Source organism: Crotalus tigris, unplaced genomic scaffold, assembly GCF_016545835.1.
Source record: "Crotalus tigris isolate CLP2741 ecotype Arizona unplaced genomic scaffold, ASM1654583v1 scf7180000018525.42219311030:4301911, whole genome shotgun sequence".
Classification (NCBI taxonomy): Eukaryota; Metazoa; Chordata; class Lepidosauria; order Squamata; family Viperidae; genus Crotalus; species Crotalus tigris.
Genome location: NW_024097057.1, coordinates 2,775,242 through 2,793,814, shown reverse-complemented (window position 1 = coordinate 2,793,814; position 18,573 = coordinate 2,775,242). Strand labels below are relative to the sequence as shown.

Below are 18,573 nucleotides of genomic sequence, written 5' to 3'. Positions count from 1 at the left end.
CATTTTGCTCTATGAGTTCATGGTGACCTAACCCTAAGCCTAAGTGGAATTTTCCTCCTATGGGATTTTCCCATGTATTTTACCATGAAACATAGAGAGGGCAGACTAAAAAGTCAGGCCCTCCTAACCATAACCAAGAACTCCGAATTTGTTGGTGATGTCCATTTTGCTCTCCGAGTTCATGGTGACCTAACCTTAACCCTAAGTGGAATTCTCCTATGGGATTTTCCCATGTATTTTACCAGGAAAACATAGAGACGGGCAGGCTAGAAAAGTCAGTGCCCTCCTAACCATACCCAAGCACTCCGAGTTTGTTGGCGATGCCAATTGCTCTATGAGTTCATGGTGACCTAACCCCAACCCCTAAGTGGAATTTTCCTCCAAGGGATTTTCCTATGTATTTTTACCAGGAAACATAGAGCAGGCAGCTAGAAAAGTCAGGGCCCTCCTAGCCATACCCAAGCACTACGAGTTTGTTGGCATGTCCATTTTCCTCTCTGAGTTCATGGTGACCTAACCCTAACCCTAAGTGGAATTTTCCTCCAATGGGATTTTCCCATGTATTTTTCCAGGAAACATAGATAGGGCAGCGTAGAAAGGTCAGTGCTCTCCTAACCATACCCAAGAACTTTGAGTTCGTTGGCGATGTCCATTTTGCTCCTAGAGTTCATGGTGACATAACCCCTAACAAGTGGGAATTTCCTCATGGATTTTCCCATGTATTTCCAGGAAACTAGAGAGGGCAGGCTAGAAAAGGTCAGTGCCCTCCTACCATACCCAAGCACTCAGAGTTTGTTGGTGATGTCCATTTTGCTCTATGAGTTCATGGTGACATAACCCTAAGGGGAATTTACTCCAAATGGGATTTTCCATGGTATTTTGCCAGGAAACATAGAGAGGGCAGCTAAGGAAAAGTCAGTGCCCACCTAACCATACTCAAGCGCTCCAAATTTGTGGGCGATGTCCATTTTGCTCCATGAGTTCATGGTGACCTAACCCTAACCCTAAGTAGAATTTTCCTCCTATGGGATTTTCCCTTGTATTTTACCAGAAACATAGAGGGGCAGGCTAGAAAAGGCAGTGCCTCCGAACCATACCAATCACCCGAGTTGTGGCGATGTCCATTTGCTATATGGAGTTCATGGTGACCTCAAAAAATTTTCCTCCATGGGATTTTCCCATGTATTTTACCAGGAAACATAGAGAGGGCAGGCTAGAAAAGTCAGTGCCCTCCTAACCATACCCAAGCACTCCGAGTTTGTTGGCGATGTCCAATTTGCTCTATGAGTTCATGGTGACCTAACCCCAACCCTAAGTGGAATTTTCCTCCAATGGGATTTTCCTATGTATTTTACCAGGAAACAGAGAGGGCAGGCTAGAAAAGTCAGGGCCCTCCTAACCATACCCAAGCACTCCAAGTTTGTTGGCAATGTCCATTTTGCTCTATGAGTTCATGGTGACCTAACCCTAACCCTAAGTGGAATTTTCCTCCTATGGGATTTTCCCATGTATTTTACCAGGAAACATAGAGAGGGCAGGCTAGAAAGTCAGTGCCCTCCTAACCATACCCAAGCACTCCGAGTTTGTTGGCGATGTCCATTTTGCTCTATGAGTTCATGGTGACCTAACCCTAACCCTAAGTGGAATTTTCCTCCAATGGGATTTTCCCATGTATTTTACCAGGAAACATAGAGAGGGCAGGCTAGGAAAGTCAGTGCCCTCCTAACCATACCCAAACACTCCGAGTTTGTTGGCGATGTCCATTTTGCTCTATGAGTTCATGGTGACCTAACCCTAACCCTAGGTGGAATTTTACTGCGAGGGTTGGGTCGGATGCACGTGGGGCCGCTGCCAGCTTCTTACCACCGCCCAGCTTGTTCTGCTGTCTTATGGCAGCGGCATTGGGCAGGTGGCAAATGGCTAGTTTCGGGTTGACGCAGCTGTTTGCCCCCTCCCGTAGTGTGCCCAATGCTGCTGCAATGCGGCTCGGCCGAAAATGGAACAAGTGGAGCAGGTTTTCCCCCACCCGCCAGACAGATCGCCCTGCCCACCACACACTTATACCATCTCAGACAAGTAACTGTCCAGTCTCTTCTTAAAAACCTCCAGTGATGGAGCGCCCACAATTTCTGGTGGCAAGCTTTTCCACTGGTTAATTGTCCCCACTGTTAGGACCTCCAAGATGCCCTGCCCAGTCTTATGTCCTAAATTTATAAATGCTGTATTTTGAAATGTGAAGCTGTTGCATCCAGTTCTGTGAAAATCTAAAGAGGAAATAAATTATGGACGTAAATCGGATAATCACATGCATATAGAGCATGCATGAATTCAGCTGACATGGCTTTGCCTCCCATGAACATGAATGGTCAGTGTGAAGCATGGACGGAAACAACATTGAAAACATTTGCTGGGAATGAAAGTCACTCAAAAGTCTATTTGAAATTTCAAAGTATTCTGGGGTTTGGCACACTTCTGACACTTTTATGTTTATGTTCTGGGTAGAGATGAATCAGCAGAAATGGTTTGTTTTGTATGGGAAGTGGTCGAGAACTTCCCTTTTCATGTCTTGTCGCTTTAAAAAGCTTTGTCTTGTCGATTCCGCTCTGGATAAACAAACCCCAAATATTCTCGCAGCATCCCTGAACGGAAAACCAGGAAGCACTTGCGCCCCATCGACCTGCACCGGAGAGTGCGCAAGCGCACTACCATCGCTTCGCCTGTGCGTCACGGGTTGAGCCACGGAGAAGACGCGCGACTTTGTCGCACGCGGCGGCCGTAAAGCGCGGGCGGAAAATAGAGGAGGAAGGTCGCGCGCTGCCTCCGCGCCCGCCCCAGGTCTCCCTCCCTCCCTCTTTCCCTCCCTCCCCCCGCGACGATACCTGTGGGGGGCGGTGCCCAGTATGCAGATGAGCGCCGCGGGGCGGGCCCGACGATGCAAATTGAAGCCTCCCGCCAGGTGAGCACCGCGCCAGAGGCCGCACAGGTGAGTCCCGCGGCCGGGCTGGCTGGGTCCTTGGCGGCCGCGCCGGGCACGGGGGCGTTTAGCTGCCCCCGAGAGGAAAGCTGGCTGGGGGTGACCGCCTGGCCCTTCTCCTCCTTGCACCCCAGCAGGGTAGGGGCGGCTCCCCCCTTGCAGCCCGTAATACCCCAGCGCCCTCCTCCCCTCCCCCCCGCCGCCCCTGGGAAAGAAAGGCTCCTCGGGTTTTATCCTGCTCGCTCTGCTTCCCGCCTTTCGTGGCTTTTCTTGGGGTGGGTAGGTGGGATGGGGCGGACGTTCGCTCCCTTGTCCCCCCCCCCGCTCCCTTGCCTCATCTGTCGGGCACCAGACCCCACTTGCGCCCCCCCCCGCTCTTTCCTTCTCTCCCCAACAGCCCCCTTGTGAGGGGGGAGGCTCAGAAGAGCAGTTTGCCCCCCCCGCTTCCACCCTTTAGGGCAGGTAGGTAGCCCCCTCCCAAGACCTTTACCCGGTCGGTTTGTTTATTAAATTTATACACCCGCCCCCCATCCCACTGTTGCAGTGGCTGTAGGTAGCTTATAAAATGATACAAGACAATACAGGCAGTCCTCAGCTTACAGCAGTTCATTTAGTGACCGTTCAAAGTTAACAACAGCACTGGACAAAAGTGACTTGTGACTGTTGTTCACACTTAACAACTGTTGCAGCATCCCCAAGATCAGGTGATTCAATGCGAGACAACTGGCTGATTATATTTAATGATGGTGGCAGGGTCACTTGATGACTTTTGCAAACCTCCGGCCAGCAACATCAATGGGGAAGCCAGATTCACTTAACAACTGAGTTACTAACTTATCAAATGCAGCGATTCATTTAACAAGGAAGCCAAGGGAGGTCATAAAATAGGGCAAAATTCTCTTAATAAATGTCTCACTTAGCAACAGAAAGTTTGGGCTCAATTCTGGTCGTAAGTTGAGGACTACCTGTATAGAACAATTAAAATTAAGAAAGATTAAATAAAGGCTAAAAAGTAAGAAGACAGATAACGCAGGGCGGGTGAGCAAACTCGCCTGTCCGTTCAATTTAGTGGCTCCCGTATATCAGGGGCTTCCATCACTCCACCAATATCCCCAGTGGGGGTAGTGATGGGGGGGGGTTATTGTTATTGCAGAATGCATTTTTGTTGTGCTCATATTCTTTATTTTGGTGGAATTATAGTTTTGCCTCAACATTTCTTATTCATTGACTTTTTAAAAGCAGAGTGTGCAATGTTTTTGTTTCAGTTTGTGGCTTCCAAATACTAAAGGGCTTGTGATGAAGTATCACTGCAATCATTTTCCAAGATGGGCCAGATCCTGTTCTCAAACTTTTGCACGTTCCCACCCATCCAAAAACCTTAGGAGCCCTGATCTGTTCACACCTGAGATGCTGCTGCTGCTGCTGACCGATCTCACTGAAGTCAGGGCACATTTTCCAAACGTACGTAACGAAAATCATGCTCCTCTTTTGCAGAGCTAGCAGAGCTGTGAAGATTTATCTGTGCATCTTTGGAGAACTGACTAACCGTCAGCATGATTCTTCTCCATCGACTATTGGACCTCCAGTGGCAAAGAATGACTCTGACGTGGTGGAGGCTGTGTGGCGCCCGGCACAGCAGCACCAATGTTGCTGAGCCTCACGCGATGCCCCTGCCAACACATGCACAAGTGGTTATCTGTGGTGGTGGAATCATGGGCACCTCAGTGGCATATCATCTCTCCAAGCTAGGGTGGAAGGACATTGTCTTACTGGAGCAGGGCAGGTAAAGGATTATGTTTTTGAGCATGTCACCAACTCTGTCCAATCATAACTTCCTGGGTCTTCTTCCTCACAAACCATCCACAATTTGTTCTGAAATGCATCTTCATTTATTCTCTATAAACAATTACATTTCCTCACTATGCCTTTTTTTTTTTTTTGCACTGGATGCTTCTTTTCTATATTATACCTTCACTGAGCCCTCTTTTTGAGAGTAAAAGAAATGAAAATGGGCTGGTCATGTAGGAAGAAGACCGATGGCAGGTGGACCAAGGCAGTCATAGAACGGATTCCACTTGGTAAAAAGCGTCCACAAAAGAGATCTAAAACAAGATGGAGCGACGACATCAGCAAGTATTGCGGGCACAACTGGCAAAAGAAAGCCCACAACAGTATTGGCTGGAAACCTGCAGAACAGGCCTTCATCCTGCAGTGGACAGACAATGGCTAGAATGAATGGATGAATTGATCCCCTATTTGTTCTGGACCGCATCTCTGCTTGTTTTACCATAAAAGTGGTCCTTAACTTATAACTGTAATAGAGCCCAGAATTTCTGTCATATGTCACAATGGTGGTAAGTTGAACCCATAGGACTAACCCGTTTTGTGACCATCCCAACTTACGACCGTGATGAGCAGACTCCATTATGGTTGTAAGTCAAGGATACCAGTATGTATAACTTGCAATTGAGCTTCGGGGCTTCTTGTTCTCTTCTCTCTCTTGGGGTCTGGAGTTTCTCTACACCTCTCCGGCTTTTCCCTTTCAGGCTGGCAGCCGGTTCCACGCGATTCTGCGCAGGCATCGTAAGCACCGTGCGGCATTTGTCCATTGAGCTGAAGATGGCCGATTACTCAAGGAGGCTCTACCAGCAACTTGAGCAAGAGACAGGTGTGAAAACGGGTAAGCACCAGAGCTGCCAATTTGGGGAAAGAAGACATCCTGTATCTACCTTCTTGGCACTCTCCAATTGCATCAGGAGTAGAGGGGGAGTGGGGAGTGGGGAATACCGTAGAATAGAATAAAATGGAATAGGAATAGAACAGAACAGAATAGAATAGAGCTGAAAGCGACCCTTGACTCCATGGGTGTTAGAGAAAAGGTACTTTTACTAGAGGGGCTGAGTGCGGTGTGAGTGAGGCAAGCTCTGAAGAAAAACTGCACGAAAATCGTATATTGAAAGCAATCCCCAACGTCCAAAGCCCCCCTCTCCCCCGCCAGAGGAGTCCAGTCCAGTCCTGGTCTGATGTTTTGGGAATCTGGTGCCTGAGGCGCAAGTGGTAAGTTCCTTTCCCAGGGCCGAAGTCCTTGAGGACAGGCAGATGGCTCGCTTTGGCACCTCCGGTTCCCCTTAGTGTCCACACTCCCCAAATTCTCACAGCCTTCTTTCACACCTCCAGTGCTCTTCCCCTCCCAGATGCCCCTCCCCCTGTTATGGCAGTTGCTAGCAAGCTTCAGACAAAGCAGAGATGATGGGCAGCTGACGCTCACCTTCAATTCACCAAGGTTGGGAAACCCGCTCTAACGCCTGTTTCCTTCCTTTACTCTCCCACCCAAGAATAAGCAATGCAGGAAATGGCTCTTTTTTTGTGGGACCTCAGGGAGGCCGAGCACGGGCTGCTTTTTGTTCCAGGTTACATGAGGACAGGCTCCATCTCATTAGCTCAGACCCAAGACCGGCTGATCTCGCTGAAACGCATCGCCTCCCGACTCAAGTAAGCTGGCGCACCTGCACGTCTGGTGGGGCGGCACTTCCTTCGCCAACCTGGTTGGAGCGAGTGTAATGGTTCCCGTGTGTCTCCCACAGAATCATGGGAATCCCCTGCGAGCTTATCCCGCCAAAGAGAGTGGCCCAACTCCACTCCTTTATCAACATCCACGACCTGGTGGGGGCCCTGCATGTGCCCGAGGATGCCATCGTATCATCTGCTGATGTGACCCTCGCTTTGGCCAATGCGGCTGCAGCAAACGGTATGGTGCAGCTTCCCCGCTGTCCTGTCCATGCTTCCTTTCTCAGGGGGTGGGCACTGCTTGGGAGGGGCGGTGCAGGGATGCCGCAAAGAGACCGAGGGAGGGGATGGATAGGCTCCCTTCCAGCTTTCCTTTAAGGCCCTGGGTGTATGTTGCGTTGTGAGCATTTTGTGGGAAGCAAGTACTGTTTGATGGATAGGGAGGGAGCTGTTATAGGCCATATCCTGAAAACCAGGAAGCTTCAGCTGATCTGGAGTAATGTAAATATCTTTGTGTCCTGTGCTTTTACCCTAAGCAGTATGGCACTTTGGGTGAGCAAAGTCCAAGAGAGACAGTGAAAGTTTTCCCTTGCAATGGATCACCAGAGGTCACCCAACTTGCTCTCCTCTTCCTAGGTGTTCAGATCCACGAGCGAACCAGTGTCATCCACGTTTTGGGCCAGAAAGGCTGCGTAACTGGAGTGGATACGGACAGAGGGATGATTGAGTGCTCATATTTCGTTAACTGTGCTGGGCAGGTGAGACCCTGATTGGACTGTGGGGCTTGTTGGCCAGCCTCTCCTGATCATGGCTGGTCTTCTCTTTGGTGGGTTCGGGGACTGCCTGCCAAAGTAGACCTATCCAGCAGATTTTAGGTGGCTGGGCCTTTTGTGCAACGAACGAGAGGGACTTATTCAACTTGGCAAGCTGCTCACGTCATTAGACTAGGTTGCAGTTGTGCTAAATGGGGTGGCTGGTGGGATTGAGGGCAGGGGGTGAGTGGATGGCACGTGGAGGGCTCCTTGTTGTAGGCATATAGTTGCCTGAAGGCCAGAGAAGCACAAGAAGGTTATCTCTCTGCTTTTCTTACCGTTCGGTTTGGGTTCTGTAATCAGAACACGGTATGCAAAGCATGTAATTGTGCTCAGTGAATGTTAAACCAGTAGACAATATTTGTCAACTGTTTGTGTGCTACACCAGTTGAAAAGCAGGCTATATACTGAAATAATAAATAACTGTTTCCTTATGTATTTTGTCCCTGGAGACATTTACAACCAACTTTCTTTGCATCAAGGATATTTAAAAGTGTGGGAAATAATATTGTCTGAAAAGATTAACACAACATAAAAAATTTCCATAATTTCAGTTTAAGTGTTTTTTTGGAACAAAGTATTGAAAATTAACAGTTGTTTCAGTCCTCAAGATTATAAACCAACTTACATGCACTTCTAATTTTTCTGGGTTTTTATTATTTGTTCCTATAAAATGTGGGGCTTTGAGGGTTTTTTTTATTATGGTGTTTTTTTATTCCTGCATTTAAACAATGGGTTGAAATATTTCTTTGAAACAGTGCAGCACAATTTGAAGAGTGAGCCCCATGGACGTAAAATCTGCCCTTGGTTTTTAAGTTGCCTGCTTTGCTTTCAGTGGGCTTACGAGCTCGGCCTTTCCAACGAGGAGCCGGTCAGCATCCCGCTACATGCCTGCGAGCACTTCTACCTTCTGACGCGTCCCCTGAAGACCCCCCTGGAGAGTAGCACTCCAAGTGAGGAACCTTCTCTTGCGCTGTGTTGCAGGTGCTTGGGCTTTGGCACAACGGCAGGCCGTGGGTGTTTAGTGCGGAGGTGCTTGGCGTCCACATGCAACAGAAAGGCTGGGAGCGCAAGGCGCTCCGGTTGTGTTTGGGGGCCACCTGCTCCAGGGACAGGGGGCTTGAGTACAGGCTGACTGTCTGCCAGTTGGGCACCTGGAGCACCACGGATTTCTCGCCCTTGAGTTAAAGCATGGGTGTCCAACCTTGGGAACTTGAAGACTTGTGGACTTCAACTCCCAGGATTCCCCAGCCAGCCATTCCGCAGAAGCGATGCAAGTACGAAACCTTGGGAGTTGCAACGTCAGGGCCCCTGACCATGTTCCAGGCTGAACATGGGACAGCGTTGCTTGTTTAATTCTTTGCCTCTGCCTTCTTAGATAAGCTTTTTGGGGATGGCCGGGGAGGAGTTGATTTAATTTCCATTTCAGGGGAGTGCAGGGAAAGAGACTAACCATTTCTCATCCTGCTTTACTTCTTCGTCATACAAGTCCTTCTAACACCCGCCTGGCTCATTTATGACCACCGGAAGTGATGCCATGGTCTCCCTTTTAATATTAAAATCAGACCCCTGGAGCCCTTGACGTCAGCGTTTCCCAACTTTGGCGATTTTAAGACTGGTGGAATTCTGGGAGTGGAAGTCCACCTGTCTTCAAGTTGCCAAGGTTGGACACCCCTGAGGTAATGAAGGGTATGGACAGGCTTAAGAGGCTTGACGTGAGACCTACGGGAGTCAGCCAGGACAGCCTTGGGCAAGGCCTGATTCCATTTAGAGAAGATTCTTTAACTTCCTTGGCCCAAGAGCTGAAGAAGCCCCCAGCCGCTCTGAAGAAGAGTGAAGACAAAGGCTTTGAGGTGTCCTTTCCTCGTGCCGACATTCTGAAACAGCCTGCAGGAGCAGAGAGCACTCCGGGAGTAGCCCGGCTGGGCTTCCTTTTGCTAGAGAATGTCTGGCCAGCAACCCTTCTTCTCTGCCCTTGGCTGCAGGAGAAGGCAGCCTGGCCCTGTGCAGGACCTCTCTGGGTGGTGGGCCCATAGCAAGCAAGGAAAGTCGCCCCCCCCCCTCCTCACCAGCATCCTGCTTCTCTCCCTGGCAGCCGTTGTGGACCTTGATGGGAGGATCTACATTCGCAGCTGGCAAGGGGGCATCCTCTCTGGCGGCTTTGAAAAGAACCCCAAGCCCATTTTCACCGAGGGCAAGAATCAGCTGGAGATACACAGCTTGCAGGAAGATTGGGATCACTTTGGTAAGGCGCCCAGGCTGGTGGTGTAAAGGAATGCTCATCTTACTTGTTTGTTTGTATTAATTTACTCCGTTTTGACTCTGCCCATCAAAATTGAAGCTCACCAAAAACAGAGGCACAATTTTCTGGATGCCTGAGTGAGCAAGCAAAGCGGTTGGGAGATGAAGCGGCCCCGAGTGCTGCACTGCAATTCCTTTGTTTTGGGGAGGAGAGCCACTTTGCATGTATATCCTGGTCGCTCCTTTCCACTTCCCCTCTTTTTCAGATGATCGGGGTATCTCCCCTTCCAGGTACGTAACTTTTGAGATACGGTGACATTGCTAAGGCACCACGCCGAACAGAATACAGGTAGTCCTCGACTTATGACAGTAATTGAGCCCAACATTTATGTTGCTAAACGAGACATTTGTTAAGTGGGTTTTGCCCCGTTTTACGACTTATCTTGCCACAGTTGTTAAGTGAACCACTGCAGTCCTTGAATGAGTAACATTTAACACATTCATTGTTAATTGAATCTGGCTTCCCCATGTGATCACACAAGGGGATCACATGACCCTAGGACACTGAAACCATCATAAATGTGAGTCAGTTGCCGAGCGTCTGAATTTTGATCTCGTGACCACGGGGGTGCTGCAGCAGTTGTAAGTGGGGAAAATGGTCATAAATCATTTTTGGATGCCGTTGTAACTTTGAATTGTCACTAAATAAAACGTTGTAAGTCAAGGACTGCCTGTAGAAGGCAGGCTGGGCTAGAAACATGCTTTGCTCAGAGGAACCACCTGTAAGTGTCGTTGCTGGAGGCCTGGCACACTCTTGGGGTGGTGGGAGAGGAGACCCACCAGAGACTCTCTGCTCTGTCTTGGGGGTTTAGAGCCACTCCTGAGCGCCTTGCTGCGGAGGATGCCCGACATGGAGGCCCTGGAGATAGTGCAGCTGGTGAATTGCCCAGAATCCTTTACTCCAGACATGCGGTGCATCATGGGAGAATCCCCCACCAGACAGGGCTACTTCGTCCTAGCGGGAATGAATGCAGCCGGTACCTCTTTTGGAGGTGGAGCAGGCAAGTAAGTGGACTCCTTTCCTATTAAGAAGGAGGGTGGGGGTGAAACTTGGGGGGGGGGTTCTGTGTAGGAAAGTGGGGTTTTTTCAGTTCTTAACTTACTGAAACAGAGATGTCTGGCGGAGTAAAATCCGCAAATGCTTTTCTTTGCATTTATTGCATGATTTGGAATCCCGGACTCATAGCGATGGGATTGTCTGGATATCTTCAGGCAATTCGAAAGCCACCCGTCAGGGGTGCTTGGAGGCAGTTCGTGCTACGAACGGACGGCCTCCACAGCCCCTTTCAGCTCTGCATTTTCGGTAACAGGTTCCTGGCTGAATGGATGGTGAACGGCTACCCCTCTGACAACGTCTGGCCCTTGGACCTGAAGCGCTTCGGGGCTCTGCAAAGCAGCCGCACCTTCCTCCGCCACCGGGTCATGGAAGTGATGCGTAAGTAGGCGAGGGCCCCAAAATTCGCCTGCCTCCTGAATGTGGATTTTTTTTTTCCTGTTAAAGTTTGAGCTGGGTGTTCGGGTAATTGTAAACGATATTCTACCTGGACTGGAAGGATAATGCGCTGTGTCCCTTCCAGCACATTGATTCTGTGGTTCTATGGCCCCTCTCCAGCCCTGATTTATGAACTAAAAGTTCCCCGCTGGGATTTCCAGACTGGCCGGCAGCTCCGCACGTCTCCCCTTTACGACCGGCTGGATGCCCAGGGAGCGAGGTGGATGGAGAAGCATGGTTTTGAGAGGGCAAAATACTTTGTCCCTCCAGGGAAAGGTGAGAGCGATTCCCCCTGGAGGCACCCTGGGATCCGAGAGCCATGTTTGGGGGCCCCATGCTGAGCCTTGCGCTTCCTCTCCTGCAGATTTGCTGGCTCTGGATCAGAGCAAGACCTTTTACAAGCCGGACTGGTTTGACATTGTGGGGGCAGAGGTCAAGTGCTGCAAAGAGGCCGTCTGTGTCATTGACATGTCCTCTTTCACCAAGTTTGAGATAAGCGTAAGTGCTTTTTCCTCCAGAGCGGTATTCGTAAGGTTTCCATGTTTGTGTGCAGGGTGTCAGAACTGCCCCCTCACTGCTAGTCTGCCCTAAACCCTGGGGGGGGGGAGAACCTGGAAAGGAGGGTGAGGGCCTGGGGGAAAGGGAAACTGAACTGGGAGGATCCTTCTCTGTGAGAAAGTTTTCCAGGTCCTTGCCTGCCTGGGAGAAGAATGCCAACCCATAGTGACTATTTCCAAAACATCTCTTAGTAAACTACACCTTTCTCAACCAACGGAGTTAAGGATCGTTTTACTTAGAAGCCCGGGTTTTGAGGCAGGTCTGACACTGGGTCCTGACTTCAGACATACGTTTTAGACTTTGGTTTTGGCTTAGTAACATTTTGTGAATGTAAATAGTGGGCCATGTAAGTCTGTGTTGCTTAGTGTCATTTGCAAATGCAACCAATTTGGAGTAGGATAAAACTTTTTGTTACAAGTCCTAACTTAGAGTAACATGTGAAGCCATTCTATGCCTTAAAAAGGTAGAAATTATTTTTAGATAAACACAAACACTGTGATCCATCAAACGTAGTTTAAGGGTAAGGACTTTTGTTTCTTTTTGTTTTTGTTCCTGGGAACCAGTGGATCACAAATAGATTTCCTCTGGATGTGGAACTTTTATTTAAATGGTTCATAGATGTGCTGGACAGGTATGTTGGTGGTTGTTAATATCCAGATACCAAGTTATCTCTGGATCAGAGGCAGTTTGGCTCCAAATGCCAGCACAGGAGAATAGTGCCAGGAAGCACCATGTCTCCGTCTCCTCCTGCAGGCAGCTGGTAGGCATCAGGTTGGCCACAGTGAGCGCTAAAGTGCTGGCATGTGATGGGCCTTGGCCTCTTCTGTCAAGCTGGTCTTATGTTTTGTGTCCCTTCTCCCGTCCGCTGCAGTCCACAGGGGGACAGGCTTTGGAGGTTCTGCAGTATCTCTTCTCCAACGACCTGGACGTGCCAGTTGGGCATATTGTGCACACAGGGATGCTCAATCACAACGGAGGATACGAGAACGACTGCAGCATAGCCCGCGTGAACAAACGCAGGTAGGCTCTCCCACCTGTCGCCTGGATACTTGGCTGGCTTCACCCCTTGGGGCCTTTTGTGACTTACCATCCATACCCAGAATCTGGTTGAAGCTATGAGGACCTCAGATGATAAACTCAGTGTGGCATCATTTGCATGATGACTCCACAGCTTGTGATATCACCGGACCCTCAGTGTGGTTGAAGAGATGCCTTGGTTTCTACGGAACACTGGTCTGCTTGGACACCGGCCTAGAGAAATTGAGTCACCCGGGTGTAACTAGAAAGGGGAGGCATTTTCCCCCCATTCCTTACTTTAATTTCATATAAAGAGATTCAAAGGACAGTCCAGGAATTTCTATCATTGCTTAGCCAAAATGTGTTCCGGGTTATTTTTCCTTAAATCATGATCATTGGCGTATCCTGTAGTGTCAGGCCAATCACCTGTGGTTTATCTGATAAACTATGGTTAAGCAGTCTGTTGATAGTGTGATATACACAACTGGGGCCTTGTGCAAGCCTAGAAAACTGAATGCTGTAGTATGTAATGTGCTCGTTGTATTAAAGGCGCCTTTACAGAAATGAGACGAGCAAGAAAGTCACTAAATGAAATGGAAACCTGTTGCTGTCAGAATTGGACAGTGAACGTCTGGCTGGCCATTTCCATTTGCTGGCTGTTAAAGACAGTTATACTTTTTAATAAAATGGGTTATTTGGAAAAGGTGCTGCCAAGGTCTGTGTCTGGCTTCTGCTTCCAAATATTGACTCTCACACGGTTGTGATGGTAATTCAGACTTTACCTAAGTAAAGAGATAACAGCAGCCAAAACCTACAAACCAAAACAGAGTCTCTGACAAATGCTTGCCTGAATGGTTAGCTTTTTAAAAGGCGAGGAGCGCAGAGGAATAGTTTGAAGTCAGTCCAAGGATCCAAGAGCTGGATCAAGATTGTCAGAATTTCACCAGCAAAAGCCGCATGAATGTCACACAAGAGCCAGAGATCAGACAGTTGTTTCCAGTGTTATCTGATGGCATCTTTTCAAAGGCCTTGTATAACAATGGTCCCCCTTTGGGCTTAAATGCCTTTCCTGTCTTCTATACTGCAGCTTCTTCATGATTTCCCCCACAGACCAGCAGGTGCACTGCTGGGCCTGGTTGAAGAAGCACATGCCTGAAGACAGCAATCTCTTCTTGGAAGACGTTACCTGGAAATACACAGGTGAGGGGAGCCGCCCCAGCTGGAGGGAACTGGAAGTCCTCTGGACCAGGGCAGGGTTCTTCTCCAAGGGAGCCTCAGATTCTGCAGGCTGGCCTGCTGTTTTGTTTCCAACGTTCAGACCTGACACTCCTAGTTAACTTTGTACCTTTTCCCATTCTGTTCTCACCCAGATTAAATCCAATTTCAGGTTCCAAATCCTTTCCCAGCCTTTGCTGATTTGTGTTGAGCTGACAAAGCTGCAAAGAGAAGGGGGAGGGGGCGTAATGGGGCAAGACTTCCTATTCTGCAGTTGTCACTGATGCTGAATTATTTTCCTTTATTTCCCTCAGCCTTGAATCTGATTGGCCCACGTGCCATGGATGTCCTATCGGAGCTCTCTTATGCGCCAATGACGCCTGAACATTTCCCTTCCCTCTTTTGTAAGGCAGGTGACTTTTCCATTTCATCTGGCAACTTTGTTTCTTCTTATGCAGATATTTTACAGATAGTGGAGAGTGTCAGTTTGCTTCCTTGCTGGTTTACTTACAGTGAACTGAACAACGGTTTTCCTTTGTCTTTGGATTTTTGTTGTGTAAATGCCACGGTCCCTCTTTCTGCAGGAGATGAGTGTCGGCTATGCCAATGGCATCCGTGTCATGAGTATGACGCACACGGGGGAGCCCGGCTTCATGCTCTACATCCCCATCGAGGTGAGTGGGGTTTGTAGTTCGAAGGCCAGTCTCTACTCTGTTGGGGGGCTTGTCCCTAAGGGCCTAATCCCCAGATGGCACGATGTAATCCACATTTTTTGTTTAAGAGGGATGCTGTCAGCCTTTGGTTTCCAGACTGCCCCTGACCAGGGTTATTTAAACGCCCCCCTCCTCTCCCCCCCCCTGCAGTATGCCCTCCATGTGTACAACGAGGTGATGAGCGTGGGGCAGAAGTACGGGATCCGGAACGCTGGCTATTACGCCCTCCGCAGCTTGCGCATTGAGAAGTTTTTTGCCTTCTGGGGCCAAGATCTGGATGCTTTCACCAGCCCTATGGAATGTGGGCGAGAATTCCGGGTGAAGCTGGACAAGGTGAGGGGTGGTCCCCGAATGGTAGGCTTGGCGGGAGTGGTGGGACTTTCTAGCATTGGGGCTGCCTGCCTTCTGCCTTTCAGGATTGCCACAGGGCACCAACAGGCTCCGAGTTAGACTTGTGGATTTGGAGTGGGCCACGCACAAGGGCCAGGAGTCCTCAACATATCATTTATGCTCCCCAAAATTGGGAAAACTTTAAGGACGTGTATCCTTTTCAGTCAGGGTCTCCCAATTTTGGGAATTGAAGTCCACAAGTCTTAAAGTTGCCAAGGTTGGATCCCCTTGCTTTAATCCCCAAACCCCAAAGTGATTTTTTGTGGCAGGAGCATTTAAGGTGTTAATCATCAAGAATCGGGATTGGAACAGCCCAGCTGTTCCGGTGATGTAGCCAACTTCTGCATTACACCCACAGACGCCCTGGGTGGCCTGGGGAAGGTTCTGTCATTCCCCCTACGCCCTCCCTACCCCTGAATAGAGTATTCACATACTTCATAGCTCTTGTGAGAAATATGAAGCAAGCTTCGAATCAAGTATGGGTCAACCGTCCCACTGAGTCATCTAGCAAAGAAAGACTCCTGGCCATTTGCTTTTGCCAAGAGTACCTTTGACTGAAGCATAAATGGTTACAGAAGTAGCGTAAGCTGACTCTGAGGTTTTCCCCGCACAAATAATACAAAATAAAGTTTCCTCTCTCTCCCTCCTCCCCCCCAGCCATCCCCCGGTAAATGTCCAATTAGATGCTTGTATATTATTTGGGAAACAGGTTCTCAATTCCCAGCTCTGCATTTCGATAGTTGACCTTGGCTGGCTGAAGTTTCTCACAAGGCTCAGCTGGGCTTCCATCCCTGCCCTTCTTCCTCCCTACATTTCAGTCTTTCCCTCCCCCCTCCCTCACCCATCACTAATGTCAGGCTGTCAGCTCATGAAGCCTGGATAGGAGAGATGCAGCCACGACAGTGTCCTTCTAAGAAGTACGATCATCCCATCACCATCACAACGTTGTCCTTGGGTTGCTTGCCAGTGGTTCTTTCCCAGCAGTAAGTAGAAGAAAGAGCTGAAGTGGATCGAATCCCATCTCCTGACGTGTCTCTCTCGGCAGGGCATGGATTTCATCGGGAAGGATGCGCTGATGGCTCAGAAGCTGGAAGGGGTCTACAAGCGCTTCACCATGTTCATCCTGGAAGACCATAACACAGATCTGGACTTGTGGCCCTGGTGGGGGGAGCCCATCTATCGCAACGGCTGCTACGTGGGCAAGACCACCAGCAGCGCTTACAGTTACACGCTGGAGCGGCATGTTTGCCTGGGCTTCGTTCACAACCTGGACCCCGAGACCGGCAAGGAGCAGCTGGTCACCACAGACTTTGTCAACCGGGGCGAATACGAGATCGACATTGCGGGGCAGCGCTTCCAAGCCAAGGCCAAGCTGTACCCCTTCAGCTCCCTGTTCACCTCCCGCCGGCGCAAGGATGAGATGGAGTTCAGTGGCTTCCAGGGAAAATAATCCCACGAAGCGCCAGACTTTTCCCACATTGCTCTTTGGACTTTTCTGGTCTGTTAGGTTTTGTATATTTTGACCCTTCCTTCCTTCCTTCCTTCCTTCCTTTCCCAAAGTGATCCTGCAGCTCCCAATCTAAAGGGGTATTTATGATGGGCAGGTGCAGGCAGAGACTTCCCGAGTCCCTCAGCCGTCACGGAGAGTTTGAGGTCTTGGGAACGTGGCAGGACCTCATGGGAACTGCAGTGGCCTGCAGTTTGCTCTTTAGGCCAGAATTCCCCAACCTTTCCGGCTTTGCGGACTAATGGGGGAGGGAATGGTTCCGGGCGAGCGGCGTGCATGTGTGCCCGCCACTCGTGCAAACGGAGCACGCGTGCATGCATGCACTTACCTGCTGCTTGCGCAAAGGGAGATGCCCACGCGAGCTTGCTTGCCACGTCAGGCGGCCTGGTTTTAAACAGCTCACAGCCTGGTGGTGGGCCAGGGGTCGTGGGCACCTGCCAACATCGTTCAGAGATTTGCCCACATGAGAACATCCTGGTCCTGTCACTTCCAGCCACCCTCCAGAGGGTCAGTAGAAATGGCAAGAGAATGATCTCATCTTTATCTCCAGTGCAGGAGATGGTGCGTCCTGTGGGCAGGAGGACCTGAGTAGCTTTGACGTGCCTCTGCCTCGATCCATGGAAACACGGAAGTCCCTCAGATAGGAATAGAGCCGCCGGATGTCACTCATTTCCTCCTCAGCAGTCCTCTGCTCCCTCTTTGGGATCTATTTCACGGGATCCGCTTTCGGTTCTCCTGCCTCTCATGTTGTTCTGTCATGGCCAACTCCATCTTGGGTGCCCTCCGGAGAGGTGGACTTCGGTTCCCAGAATGCTCAGCACAGACACGGAAGAGAAGTCTCTGCGAGGCAGCCACGCTGGAGGCGGCCATTTCCTTGCAGATGTGTGGTTTGTATAATAGAAGAAGCGTGTGTGTGTGTGTGTGTGTGTGTATGTAGGCCTGGCCTGCTTGGGAAGAGGGGCAGAAGAGCTGGCTGCTCCCCTGCAGGTTTGAGGCCTTGGAGAAGATGAGGCCGGAGGATCAGAGAAGCCTGTGGGGACAGCCAAGCTTCCCCAGTTGGTGTCACTCGGGTTGGGTACCGTTCCCATCTCCCGTCCCATAGAGGGGCGCCTGGTTTTCGGTCATCCGAGCGCTTCACCATTTGTCCTTGTGCCAAAGAGATCTGCTCCTTCACCGCTTTGTATCACCTTCCTACAAAGATTTGAGTGAGGAGTCCCCCCCCCCTTCATATTTTGCATTGCCTGCCAAGCTTTTCCGTGTGTGTGTCTGTCTCCAAGTTCTGGCTCTCTTTCCAGGGCCTCTTCTGTGCAACTCTTGGGCTTCTTTGCATTCTGGCCCTGCCTTTGGGGGGAACCCTGCCAGGAACTCCCAGCCCCTCTCTGCCGCCCTCCTTCCCAGCAGCCCTTCCTCCCTGGCCATTCTCAGATGCACTTTAGGATGTTTCTCTCCTTTGGTACTGAAAGCCCCTCCGCCCTGGATCGTTCTGGGTTGCTTTCTAGAAGTCCTCACCCAGATTGGTGGAGGGAAATCTCATTGTTGTTTTTGCTTATGATCATAACTGTAAAGCTTCCCTGGGCAGCTACTTCCCCACGGCCTGAAGCTGAGGAAGCTCCTCCTCTTCAGAGTGCCTTATGCGCCCGAGGTGACCGTGGAGGGGCTCAGCCTGGCCTTGCCCTCTGCCCCGTCTCGGCCAGCTTAGTGCCTAGAGCCTTGGCCACAGAAGGACACCGTGGCTGGGACACAGAAAACCCTCCTGGCTTTGCAAGGTGTCTTCGCTGGGGAAATCTGCTTGTCTGAACCCCCCCCCCAGCTCTTCTTCAGGAGACGGTTCCTGGCCTGAAGCCCCCCCCCCCCTACCATGGGAGCACCAGCTCCCCCCCACCCCCCCAGTTCTGCCCTTCTCCAACTGGGAAGCTGCTGCTTCAGCACACGATCTGCCTGCAGGGAACTCCTGTCCCAGAGGTTTTTTGTTTTTTTTCAAGGCCACCACCAGGTTTGTAATCAATAAAGACTTGATTAGCTACAAATGCTGGCTAGTCTGGAGATTGGCTTCGGAGTCTTCCAAATGACGACGCAGAGTTTGGGCG

General features: G+C 50.1%; 1 protein-coding gene across 2 annotated transcripts; it reads left to right on the top strand.

Annotated features, from left to right (window-relative positions):
• Positions 1-2,781: 2,781 nt before the first annotated feature.
• PDPR (pyruvate dehydrogenase phosphatase regulatory subunit) lies at positions 2,782-18,529 on the top strand. 2 transcript variants are annotated; one of them, XM_039353708.1, is made up of 18 exons: positions 2,782-2,956; positions 4,469-4,757; positions 5,521-5,654; positions 6,385-6,466; positions 6,559-6,722; positions 7,118-7,239; positions 8,129-8,246; positions 9,389-9,538; positions 10,407-10,599; positions 10,905-11,029; positions 11,207-11,362; positions 11,451-11,584; positions 12,516-12,664; positions 13,749-13,861; positions 14,191-14,285; positions 14,461-14,550; positions 14,740-14,922; positions 16,025-16,429. In XM_039353708.1, the coding sequence occupies exons 2-18, from the start codon at positions 4,528-4,530 to the stop codon at positions 16,427-16,429; spliced, it is 2,643 nt and encodes an 880-aa protein (XP_039209642.1). In that variant the 5' UTR covers positions 2,782-2,956; positions 4,469-4,527. The 2 variants fall into 2 exon arrangements, with proteins under 2 accessions (XP_039209642.1, XP_039209643.1); XM_039353709.1 differs by having other exon boundaries at positions 2,783-2,983; positions 16,025-18,529.
• Positions 18,530-18,573: the final 44 nt, after the last annotated feature.